Source organism: Marmota marmota, unplaced genomic scaffold (genome assembly GCF_001458135.2).
Source record: "Marmota marmota marmota unplaced genomic scaffold, marMar, whole genome shotgun sequence".
Lineage (NCBI taxonomy): Eukaryota > Metazoa > Chordata > Mammalia > Rodentia > Sciuridae > Marmota > Marmota marmota.
In genome coordinates this window covers 30199780-30212340 of record NW_026000221.1, presented here as the reverse complement: position 1 = coordinate 30212340, position 12561 = coordinate 30199780, and the positions used below count along the sequence as shown (strand labels likewise).

Sequence of the window (12561 nt, the reverse complement as noted above, 5' to 3'; positions counted from 1 at the left end):
GATCTGTTGGTTATCCCTCAGCATATGTGACCCATCCCCTGTGTTCTGCCATCTTGGCTGCACACAGCAGCAGCCCTCATGGGCTTAGATCTCTCAGAAGAACTTGCGTTAACTGTCCCTGTGGTGTCCTTCCCTGCAGGTATACCAGGACAACGTGTACTCTCCAGATTGCCGATTCCACTCCTTTAAGAAGGTGCTTTATGAGATGGGGCCTGAGTACTCTAGCAACGTGGAGCTCGCCTCCTTCCACTCCACCTCCAAGGGCTACATGGGCGAGTATGTTGGCTCCACCTCCACCCCTCACCCCTACTTTCCCTTGGCCTTTCTGGGGATTTCCCAATGCTGCTGTCTCCTCTTTGCCTTTTCCTCTGCCCTGCCCTATGGTCCACTCACTTGGCTGGAGGGAAGGCAGCCTTCTGCTGACCTAAGAATCAGGAGATAGTCTGAACCACCCCAGAGAGGAGCTCAAGGGTATGAGAACCACCCTTGAACAGAGGCTTACACTTATAAGGCCATGCTTGAAAGAAACCAGACTGTGGATAAATGACAGAAACGAAAAACAGGATTCCATAGTAGTTCCAACATCTGGAGTTTTCTGTCATGTCACTGTTGCTCTGATATTGATTAAAGTCAGCAAGGGGTACAGATCTGAGTTGACAAACAAAACTGATGGGCCAAGCTCTGCGTGGAAGGCTACCTTGGCCCTGGGTGACCTCAGGGCCAAAGGGTCAGCTTCAGTCCTCATTTGACAAATACTTCCTGAGTGCTTACTGATCATCACTCTGAGGATATAACAGTGAATAAACTACAGCAGTCCCTGCCCTCATAGGGCATATGTTCTGGGAGGAGGAAGGCAATAGACAACTGAGGAAAATCATATGACAAGTCAAGAACAATAACCAGAGGAATGCCGGGCAGGGGAGTGTTGCAGGCTTAACTAGTGCACCCCCACTGAGGAGTTGGCCTTTGAGTTAAGACCCAAAGGAGGGGGAGGGAGGGAGACATCTGGGGGAAAGACATTCCAAGCAGAAGGAATAGCACACGCAAAAGCGCAGAGGTGGAAGCACGCATGGGGACATGGAGGAGCAGCACCAGGGCTGGAAGGATGAGCAAGGGGGAAAGTAGCAGAAGATGAGACTAAAGTCATAGAGACCAGATCACTTGGGCCACTTTGATTACTTTCTGCTTTTATTCAGAGTGAGGTGGGAGCCATTAGTATGTTTGAGCAATAGTATGACCTCACCTGACTTGAGTTTTATTAGACTCCTTGTTCAATGGTGAAGCAGGAGCAGGGACTCAAGTCAAGGGTCCATATTATTCCCCAGGCAAGGTGTCACAGATCAGGGTAGAGATTGGAAGAATGTCTGAAATATCTTCTGAAGGTGGAGTTGAAAGGAGTTGCTGATGGGAAAGATATGAGAGAGAAGTCAGGGATGAATCCCGAGTCTTCTGTTCAAACACCAGGAAAGATGGAGTTGCCATCAACAGATGAGGATGGTTTTGGGGGGGGAAAAGATAGGGACTTTCACCGTGGACATGTAAACTTGCTAATGCTTATTTGATGTCCAGCTAGAGGTGAATGTGTGAGTCTGGAGATCAGGGTGGATATCTGGCTTGAAATTTAAATTTGGGAGATGTTAGTGTATGGGTTGTTAGTTTGTTGAAGCTCGAAAGCTGGACATCTCACACGCAGTGATCTCAAAGAAGAAGTCCAAGGACTGGGCCCCCACTGCTCAGAGGTTGGGAGAAGAAGAGGAACCTGCAAAGGACACTGAGAAGGAAAGACCAGGAGTTTATTAAGCTAAAGACATTATTCCCAGCCTGTGGAGTTCTCATGTGCCTAGTGTCAGTGTGGGGAGTGTTCTCATTTGTAGGCTGGGAGCTGGTATAACTGAGAAGCTTGAAGAAATATTTTAGCCAGGTTTGGGGGACCGTCCCTTTGGGATGGTTGCCAAGCTGTTGTTGATTTTGTGTGATGTTGTCAGGGGTTAGTTAATGCTAGTCTTTCTAGTCTACTCAGGTAGTAGTGCTACTTCCTGGATAGACTTTTGTATACTGTGTAGAACAAACTGTTCTCTGTTCATTTTTCAAACTGCCAGCTCTGTTTATCACATACTTACCCATCTCTCCATCTCTGTTATTGATTTGGCTTTTTTTTAAAAACCATCTATATTTTTGAACCATCATTCTTTATTTATTTGTATGTGGTGCTGAGAATCTAACCCAGTGCCTCACACATGCTAGGCAGGTGCTCTACCACTGAGCCACACCCCAGCCCTTGATTGGGCTTTTTAACAAACAGTCCCCTGGATGTTTGTATCCCAAATTATTCCCTGTTGTTCTCAGATCCTGATTACCTAAGACTAGAGTGCTTTGCATAATTTGATTTTTTAAAAATTTATCTTGCCTCGGCCTCCCAAGTCATTGGGATTCTGTAATCCCAATGTGTGCCACCACACCTGGCCACAATTTGATTTTCCGCTCCTCAGTGGGGGGTTGAGCAGAAGGTTCTTTTTTTTCAACTTTTATTGAAAAAAAGGGGAAACTTTTCCAAAATGCCCAAATTTATCTTCCTGCCTTAGAAGTTCCAGTCCAAGGATCAGATAGGAATCTGTCTTTGCTGGTTCAGTTCAGCTGCATGATCCAAAAAATGTTTTATTGAGAATCTCATCATGTCAGGTTCTCTGAAGTTGGGGGTGGGGATGCACAGTTGGGTAACCAGGTCCCTGCCTCAGGGTACCTGTGTTTTTTGTGGACATTAATCTGATCACTGGCAGAGACAGACTAGAGAAAGAGGTATGCTCCAGAAAGTATGCCTGATACTGCTGATTTGATAGAGAAACATTTTTTAACTCATTGTATTCTCCCAGCTTATTTTCATATCTTTTGACTTGGCAGCAGGCAGAAGTCTTTTGGCTATAACATACAGAACTCATTATGAATTGGCTTACATCAAAGAGGCATTAAAAAAAGTTCTATATTGGCAAAAAATTTAGGAGTAGAGTTGAATCAGAGGACTTAAAGATGTTAATGGAAGCCAGGTGCAGTGACACACACCTGTAATCCGGTCAATTTAAGAGGCTGAGGCAGGAGGATCGTAAATTAGAAGCCAGCCTCAGCAACTTATCAAGGCTTTTAACCTTGATAACTTAATGAGACCCTGTCTCAAAATAAAAAACAAAAACATCTAGGGATGGAGCTCAGTAGTAAAGTGCCTCTGGGTTCAATCCTCAGTGCCAAAAAAAAAATTAGTGGAGCCAAGAGTGGTGGTGCATGCTCATAATTCCAGCAGCTCAGGAGGCTGAAGAAGGAGATCGCAAGTTCAAAGCCAGCCTCAGCAAAAGCGGGACACTAAGAAGCTCAGTAAGACCCTGTTTCAAAATAAAATACAAAATAGGGTTGGGGATGTGGCTCACTGGTTGAGTGCCCCTGAATTCAATCCCCAGGAACCCCCAAAAAATAAATAAATAAAAGTAAAAAGGGCTGGGGATGTCACTCAATGGCAGAGTGGGTTTAGTTCCCAGTACTGGAAAACAAAAGTGAGAGAGATATCTAAGAGGTGCTGGGGATGTAGCTCAGTGGTATACTTAGTATGCACGAGGCCCTAGGTTTAATCCCTCAAATCAAAAAGCAAACAAAAAAGATGTCATTGTGACTCCCTGTATCTGTTTTTTTGCTCTGTCTTATTTCCTTTCTCAGCTCTGCTGTCCTCTGTGTTGGGTTTGTTTTCAGGAAGCAAACATTTTTCCTATGAAAGTCCTCAGGCTGATTCCCATTAGCACCAGTGAATCATGTGTTTGCCCATGGAGACTGCACAGGGCGATGCCAGGACCTCATCTTCTGAGCAAAGGCTACTGTGTTAGGTTTCAGGCTAAGTTGCTATAACAAACCAGCCCAAAAATACAGTGACTCAGACCAGATGGGCATGTCTCTCTCCTTGACATAATAGTCCAAAGGTAGGAGGAAGTCCAGGGTAGTCTGTGCTCCATGAGCTCACTCAAGGACCGAGGCTATTGGCTTTGCCTTCTCTGTCTGTCTCTAGCACTGGGGCTTCTGCTCCAGTATCTCCACTTCTCAGGAAATGGGGAAAGGGAAAGAGGAAGGAATGCACATTGCTTTTTCTTATAAAAAAAGTGAATTTGTGCATATTAACTTCCATTCACCTTCTTGCCAGTGGCAAAAACTCAGCTGCACCTGGCCATTTGGTGTTAGGGTGGGGATGGTTATAGATGCTGGCTGTCTGAATTGCACTTTGTGAGGTCTTTTGTAACTGGTGGATATGTCCCTATCCTCAATCCTCTAGGTGTGGCTATAGAGGAGGCTACATGGAGGTGATCAACCTCCACCCTGAGATCAAGGGCCAGCTGGTAAAGTTGCTCTCAGTGCGTCTGTGCCCACCTGTGTCTGGACAGGCTGCCATGGACATTGTTGTGAACCCCCCAGTGCCAGGAGAGGAGTCCTTTGAACAATTCAGACGGGTAAGTCTGCTGTGACCTGCATACATTACAGTTACTATCAGAGTCACAGGTGAATTCCTTCCACGGCTGGTGGTTGGGTTATCTCCAGGAGGCCATACATCTGCTGGTTTGTGAATGTCTATATGTCTGTGTTCTCCAGGGGACACTCATGGTGCCTCCTGGTTCTTGAACTACCCTCACAAGTTGGTTAAGCCTGAGGATGCGGAAGGGCTTATTTTGAAATGGGAGGACTATAGCTGCATGTGGGTAGACCCACCCCTGCTTCCTCTTCCTTGGCTGTGAGCATCCAGATGGGAAGGCACCCGAGGGGAAGTGCCTTGTGTCCTGATAACACTCTCAGGGGATTCTGTTACTGGGCTAAAAAGAAGGGGACATGGAGGGGAACAGTATCAGTTCTAGGCCTTGGGACTATCCCTGGCCTATCCAGCTCCATGCAGTCCAGTAAGGACCTTTCTTTTTCTTTTTTTTTTTTTTAAAGAGAGAGAGGAGAGAGAGAGAGAGAGAGAGAAAGAATATTTATTTCTTAGTTTTCGGCGGACACAACATCTTTGTTTGTATATGGTGCTGAGGATCGAACCCAGGCCGCACGCATGCCAGGCGAGCGCGCTACCGCCTGAGCCACATCCCCAGCCCAGTAAGGACCTTTCAACTGTGTGACAAAAGCCCAACACTCACAAGTTTGAACAAAAAAGGAACTTACAGAGCTGGGCAAGGTGGTGTGCACCTGTAGTCCCAGCTACTCTGGAGACTGAGGCAGGAGGATCTCTTGAGTCTAGGAGTTCGACACCAGCCTGAGCAGCACAGTGACACCTCATTGCAAAAAAACAAACAAACAAAAAAAAAACACAATGAACTTATGGGCCAGTTAACTAGAAGTCAGTTCCCAACTGATCTAGACTCACATTTTTTTTCCTTTTCTTTTAAACTATGATAAAATATATACAGCAAAAGATTCATCATTTTTCAGTATACAGTTCTGTGGCATTATTGATAGTCACATTATTATGCAGCCACCTCTACCATCCATCTCAGAACTTTTTATCATATCTATTAAATAATCACTCTTCCTCCCCCCCCAGGAACCACTGTTCTACTGTCTGTTTCTGTGAATTCACCTGTTCTACGTACCTGTCACAGGTGGAATTATACAATGTTTGTTCTCCTGTGAGTGGCTCATTCCACTTAGCATCCCAGGTTCATCCATGTGGTAGCCTGTGTCACAACGGATGGCTGAGTTGTGTCATTGTATGGATATACCACATTTTGTTTATCTGTAGGCTCACACCTTTTCACCCCCGCCTTCCCGCTGTGCTTACAGAAGTCCTGGATGACTCTGCTCCAACTCTGGGCATGTATCCAGTTCTGAACCAGTCACTGATTCTGCTTTGCTTCACCTGGGTCATGTGTCCCCATGCATATCACATGGACTGAGAGTGTGTGGGGTGTCCTCCCAAATGAAGAGCCCTGCTAACTCCAGAAGGAGGCCCGTGTCTACTAGAAGTATTTCTAGGATATTCCACTGAGAGCCAAGTCCATTAGACTGATAGGCAGGGACTGGTTTTGCTCATTTTCAGAAATGACATCCTCATATAAGAATAGATCCTATGACACAGGCCACTCAGGATCTTCCCTGTGGCCTGAAACTCCCATGTATTTATGTGCCCCAGGGCGCATGGCAGTTTCCTGGCCTGAGAATCCATGGAAAAACTTCATGTAGGAATATGTGTTTCACCCACTTGTCTGATTGGCTGTGCTCGTGCACACACAAGCTCATCTTTTGTCAGTCAATTCAGTTACCCATAATGTTGAAGGGATGGCTATCCTTGTGCTGAGATGCTCACTTCTGTACTTTCCCTGTCTCTCATCAGGAGAAGGAATCTGTCCTGGGTAATCTGGCCAAAAAAGCAAAGCTGACAGAAGACCTGTTTAACCAAGTCCCAGGAATTCACTGCAACCCCTTGCAGGGAGCCATGTATGCCTTTCCTCGGATCTTCATTCCTGCCAAAGCTGTGGAGGCAGCTCAGGTCTGGGACGGGTCGCGGCTGGGCTTGCTCTCTCTCCCAGGGTTCACTTGAAACAGCCAGGTCAGGCTTCCTGCCTTGGAGAGCAGAGATGCTGGCCCTGGGGGCTCTGAACTCTGTGGACTCTCAGGCTGATTCTATTACTGTGTAAAGATGGCATTTTCTCAGATGCCCAGACCCAGCCGCAAGCTGTGGTGATGGGGAAAATATGCCTTCAGCCCCAGGTGAGAGGAACTGATCTGGGCTGTTAACACTGCTGCTCCTAAGGGAGGTACCTGGTGTGGTGTGATGCTGGGGGAACAACAGAACCATCTCCTCCCCCAAGCCACTGTGTCCTGGAGCAGCACTTCCCAAACTTGAACGTGTACTCCAGTCACCTGAGTTCCTGTTGAAATGCCAGTTCTGGGTTCATTGCATTTCCAGCAGATTCTGAGGTGCAGCAGGCGTCACTTTGAAGAGCAGGGGCAGAGTGGTGTTTCTGAAAGTGTTGTCCTCACCTCACCTCAGAACCTGCTGAATACCTTGTCAAACATTCAGAACCTAGGCCCCACCCTCAACTTGGAGTCAGAATCCCTGGTGTTGGAGCTGTACTTCAACAGGTTCCCTTGGTGATTATTCTGCAAACTAATGTGTAAGAAGCACTGTCAACCGTGGCCCTAGAGAAGCTTGTCCCTTGAAAGCCCACATTAGGTACAGATCCCCGGGGTCTTTGTCTTCTGAGCACCATGTGGCTTAGCACATTAGGAGGCCAGGTGCTTATTGAGCAGCTACTAGGGATGAATAGAAAGGAAATAGGATGGTAATCCCTGATAAAGCACTGAACTGTCTCGGCTCCTGGCTGGTCTGCAGTAGCCTTCAGGTGTCTCATTCTCTATGCCAGCCATCAGCAGTAGTTCAGGGTAGAAGGGCCCTGTCACTGGAAAGATAACTTGCTGTTTAGGTTGTATTTGGTTTATAGTTTTCAGTGGCGTGTTGGTACTGTATAAAGCTAGGTATGATTCTAAAGTTCTACCCTGCTCCCATAGGCGCATAAAATGGCCCCAGACATGTTCTACTGCATGAAGCTACTGGAGGAGACTGGCATCTGCGTTGTGCCCGGCAGCGGCTTTGGGCAGAGGGAAGGCACCTACCACTTCAGGTACGACACCCTGTGTACCAGGCAGATCCCAGGTTTGTCCAGGGAAACGTAGGCTCCTTAACATAGAGCACAGGATGGCTGACTTCAGAGCCTGCGAGGGATGGAGCCATATTCCCCAAGCATCTCACCCTGTTCAGTCCAGTTGTAAAGCCAAGCTGACCCTTTGCCCAGGGTGTAAGGAAAACTGGGTGGACTCCAGGGTCACCTATGAGAAAGATCTCCCTCATTATTCTTTGTGCCCTCTGCTGACAAATCTATCACATCCCCATCAGAAATGTCCCAAGTAGTGTGTTTTCTTGTTTATTTTCTTGTGCTTTAAAGTCCATGATAGCAGCACATAGCTTCCAGATGCCTAGGACAATGGCTGGCACATAATAGATGCTTGATAGCCCCTTGTCTACACCGTGAGTGTGCTAAGGTGCTACCTGCCACATAATAGAATTAGCTGTGCTTATTATGCAGCCTTTCACAGATGTACCCTGGTGCAGCTCCCTGGCAGATGGGCATGCAAATTCCCAGGGCTGAGCTGGGTAGAGCAGTTATAAGGTTTTCCTGCTGAGGTCCATTCTGTTCAGAACAGCATCCTTTCCATGCACATTGCTCTCAGATGCTCCTGTGGCAGATGCTAAAAAAAGAAAAGTCATGAGACTGGAACCAGGTCTTCACTGTCAAGGTTGTGGAGAGTGTTCCTCAGATGGAGAAACCATGTCTTATTGGCCTGTTCTTAGTAAGACTTACCTTTGCAATTCGTGGCCCATTCCAAAAGTCCTGGGTTGGGGCATATGTAGCTCAGTGGTAGTGGCATACCAAACCAGCCCTGGGTTCAGTTCTCAGCACTAAATAATAAATAAATAAATAGTAGTATAACCAAGAAAGTTGCCTATAGGGTTGGGAAGTGTATTGATGGACTGGGGGGAGATAGTAGCTATGACAATGTGGAGGGAAAGCTGTGAATGGAAGTTGTTTCACTGTTAGTCTGACTGCTAGAGGTTTTAGGAAAAAAAAAAAAAAAACATCTAACAGGAGTGTAGGAAATACCAAAAGTCATGCCCTAAAATGTGTATACACTAGTCAAAATGTGTTGCAGGCCTTCTGCAGTAATGGGTAAATGCATCTTAGCCTAAATGTTGCCCCAGTTTATTGTTTTTGTTTGCATATATTACTTGGGTGTAAAATATAAATAAATAAATATAAATATATAAATATATAAATATATATATATGTTTTTACACACACACACACACACACATAAATATAAAGGAGCCCGGTACAGTGGTGTGCACCTGTAGACTACTGGGAGGCTGAAATAGGTGGATGGCTTGAGCCCAGGAGTTCAAGACCAGCATAGGCAACATAGTGAGACCTCATTTTGAATGAACGAATATATGAATGGGGGAGAGAATGCCCCCCCACACACAAGTGCCAGGTACTATGCAAGCTGTCAAAGAGGACAAGTCAGGCCTGTCCCTCTCCATGCACCTTACCCTCACCTCCTTGTCTCCACTCTGATACAGCAAGATGAGCTGCTGGATTCATTCCTGTCTCCTTTTCTAGAGCATTCAGGCTGACACTGTTCTCTTTCCTGACAGAATGACCATTCTCCCTCCAGTGGAGAAGCTGAAGACAGTGCTCCAGAAGGTGAAGGACTTTCACATAAAGTTCCTGGAGAAGTATGCGTGAGGATGCCTCAGGCCTCCCCCACTGACTCTGCCTCAAGGTCTCACTGAGGCCACTGGTTGTGTCCATCGTCATTTTGCCCAGGAGACTTCTTTCTCTGTGCCTTGGTGTTGGGAGCACTTCTCTTCTGAGCAAATATGAATTCTCAATGTCTCACAGGCTGTTTTTTTGATGCAACCAAAGCAGAGGGGTCTTGCTCAACAGATGTGGCCAAGTTCTCCAAATCATCTATCATTGCTTTTGGAAAGTTCCCTTGGGTTTTAAACAACCAGAGTGTGTCGGATGAGATGTTTTGGATCTGGAGAAACAGGTTATTGGGAAATGTATGACAACCATGGTGAGGACTGGAAGCCCAGAACATCTAATGTGATCTATGAAATAAAACCCTTAGTGGTGTGAAAATGTAGTCCTTCAAACAGTAAAGCCTGGAAGTCCAGTGGGGACTCAGACAGGGTCCATCATTCTGGCCTGGAGGCAGTCAGGCCATCTCAGAAAAAAACCATGAGGACAGTAGCACACAGGACAGATTGCCAGGCTAAGTTGTGGTAGACGCTGGGGACGATGCCCAAGATCAGAGGTCCTGTAGGGAGGAGTGGGTGTAAGTCAGGTACCTGGTTGAGCCAGATCTGTGCTTCTGAGCAGGGGGGATTGAAGGGCTTTGGGGATGAAGGGGTCTCTTGAACATGCTAGGCTGAGATCTTGGTCTGAGAGGTCTCCCTGGACTTCAGGGACACAGGGCACATAGCCCAGCAATATCCTAGTTATGAGGAGAGGGTCTGCCTGTTGGCTTGTGGATCTCCCCCTGGTTACCCAGTGACTGTTTTCTCCCAAGGGCTTGATTGAGTCTTTACACACATCGCCCCCTGCTGGCAGCAGCAGAGATAAGGAAAGACTAAAACTGCCCTAAGCCAGGAAGGGATCCTTAAGGACTTGACCAACCAATGACAGTCAAGCCCCTGTAGTTTCTTCAGTTATTTTAAATGGAATTAAAGTCCATTTTGTACCTCTTAATTGATTGAAGTGCCTGGTAGCTTGCTATGGAGGAGTGAATGCAATCTGATTTGTTTATTCAACTGAATTGAAGTGTTTTAACTTAATGCAAAGTGTTTTGCCTTCACATTAGCTGCTGCCTCCCCTCCCAGCTCTGCAGACAGGGACCGGTAGCATCAGTCATCTCTCCAGGTCAGGAAGGTATCATCCACCAACCATGCCCCTTCCCTGGCATTAGTAAACCTGGACCAGGCTTGACCCACACTCCAGAAGCTCAGTACTCCTATCCTCCTCACCAGGCACCCTCCCCCTTACCATCTGCCTACCAGGGAAGTTAGGGAAACCATGGCCAGCTCAGGAGTTTGGGGACCCAACAAGCCCCAAAATGGAATTGAAGGAGCTGGAGAGAGAAATCTGAAGAATAAGGAGTGAGGTTTGAAAGCAGCCTCCTATGCTACTACTTCCACACTGGGTCCTTGCAGGGGAACACCATAGAAAACTTCAAATTGTCATTACTCATTAGCATTATAGTCCCTGTGAAGAAAGCCACCACAATCCCAAATAACAAAAGGGAATGTTTTGGCACTTTTTCTTCCTTAAAAAGTTGAAAAAGTTGCACTCATGCTTGCCGTATGCTATATAAACCAGGATGCGTCCCAGAGTCGTGAGATTTCTGGTAGAAAGGTTAAATAGTAGAGGCTAGTATATTTTTTATATTTTTGTAACAATTGCTTTTTTCATGGGGGGAGGAGGGGCTAGTATTTATAGTCTTAACAAGTCCAGTAATTTTTTATAAGTCTCTTCAGATTATAAATAACCCCTAAAAACTTTGCAACGTTTACATGATTTTTTAAAAGACGCCATATATACTTGGTTTGCTTTAAAAAAAAATGAATAATAAGGTCAGCTAGTTTAGGAGGCTAACTTCAGGTAGGAAAGCCAATCATGATTAATTTGATTTTCTGCAGATTCTATTCTGATGCCTTTCCTGTTCCGGTACCATCCTAGAAAGCTGATGGTCGTTTGGGGTTGCACTTTGTGTCTACACGTGTGCGGTTTCTGTTGTTCACCCAGCTCTGCGTGTTGGTGATGCTGGGGAAGCTTATGCCAGGCTGTCCCTTGGCTGGTCTATCACCTCACATCTTGAGACTGGGCTCATTGTTTCTGTTCTGATGTGTGGAGGTTTGGGGAGGAGCAGACACAGACATCTCCTGACAAAGGTACTTGATGATAACTCTGCTGGAAGTTTCTAAACAATAAAATATGTGTCCAAAATGGTGACCGTGTTTAACTCTCCTCACTAATTTTGCTCTTTGTAATGTACATTCCTATTGCAATAACAAGCACTTCATCCTACACACTACACCCTCCAGTTACAGCTTCTCAGCTTCCATTTTGTCCTAGGGTTCCACCCTAAGGACATTAAGACCTTGAGCCACTTTTTCTTTCACTTGAGGTAGAGAAACTTCATGCATCCTTTGAACTGGGATGTAATTAAAAATGAATGATGAGGGCTGGGGTCGTAGCTCAGCAGTAGAGCGCTTGCCTAGCACACATGATGCACTGAGTTCGATCCTCAGCATCACATAAAAATAATAAAGATATTGTGTCCACCTAAAACTAAAAATATATATATTAAAAATGAAAAAGAAGGCTGGGGTTGTGGCTCGGTGGTAAAGTGCTTGCCTAGCACCTGTTAGGCATTGGGTTGGATCCTCAGCACCACATAAAAATACATAAATTTAAAAAATAAAGGTGTGTCCATCTACAACTAAAAATTTTTTAAAAAATGAATATGGAGACCTTTGCTTTTTGGTGGATATTATGGCATCTTTCTGGGGCATGGATGTGTAGGAGGAGCTGGAAAGGAACACTGTGAGGCCAGGGGCCACAGGGGAGTTGTCTATACAAGGGTTGCAATAATTTCCCCCAATCCACACTGGTTTTGATATGTGGTTTTCAAACTTTTTCCCCCAAATAAAATTTCTATGTCTTTATTAAAGAAAATTTAGAAAACTTACAAAGAAATATCAGGACCCTCTTTCTTGGAATCATTACGAACCTATTCCAAGTAGCTTAAGCATCCAAGAGAAATGTGTTGCCTTATGTGACTGGGAGGGAAGCTGGCTTGGCTTCTAATGTTCACTCTTTTAAAATTATTCTTTATTGGTTGCATTGTAATTATACATCAATAGTAGGATTTCATTTGCCACAGGACCTTTCCAGAGAAATGGAGTGGGGTGTTCAGGTGAGCTGA

General features: G+C 45.7%; 1 protein-coding gene across 1 annotated transcript in view; it reads left to right on the top strand.

Moving 5' to 3' along the window:
- Nucleotides 1-11585, top strand: part of Gpt2 (glutamic--pyruvic transaminase 2) — a 37499-nt gene extending 25914 nt beyond the window's left edge. Inside the window, exons 8-12 of the mRNA XM_048792249.1 lie at nucleotides 140-276; nucleotides 4304-4478; nucleotides 6347-6502; nucleotides 7525-7637; nucleotides 9227-11585. Of these exons, the coding sequence (XP_048648206.1) occupies nucleotides 140-276; nucleotides 4304-4478; nucleotides 6347-6502; nucleotides 7525-7637; nucleotides 9227-9317 (672 nt within the window). The 3' untranslated portion in view covers nucleotides 9318-11585. The remainder of the gene's footprint in view (nucleotides 1-139; nucleotides 277-4303; nucleotides 4479-6346; nucleotides 6503-7524; nucleotides 7638-9226) is intronic.
- The last annotated feature ends 976 nt before the right edge of the window (nucleotides 11586-12561 follow it).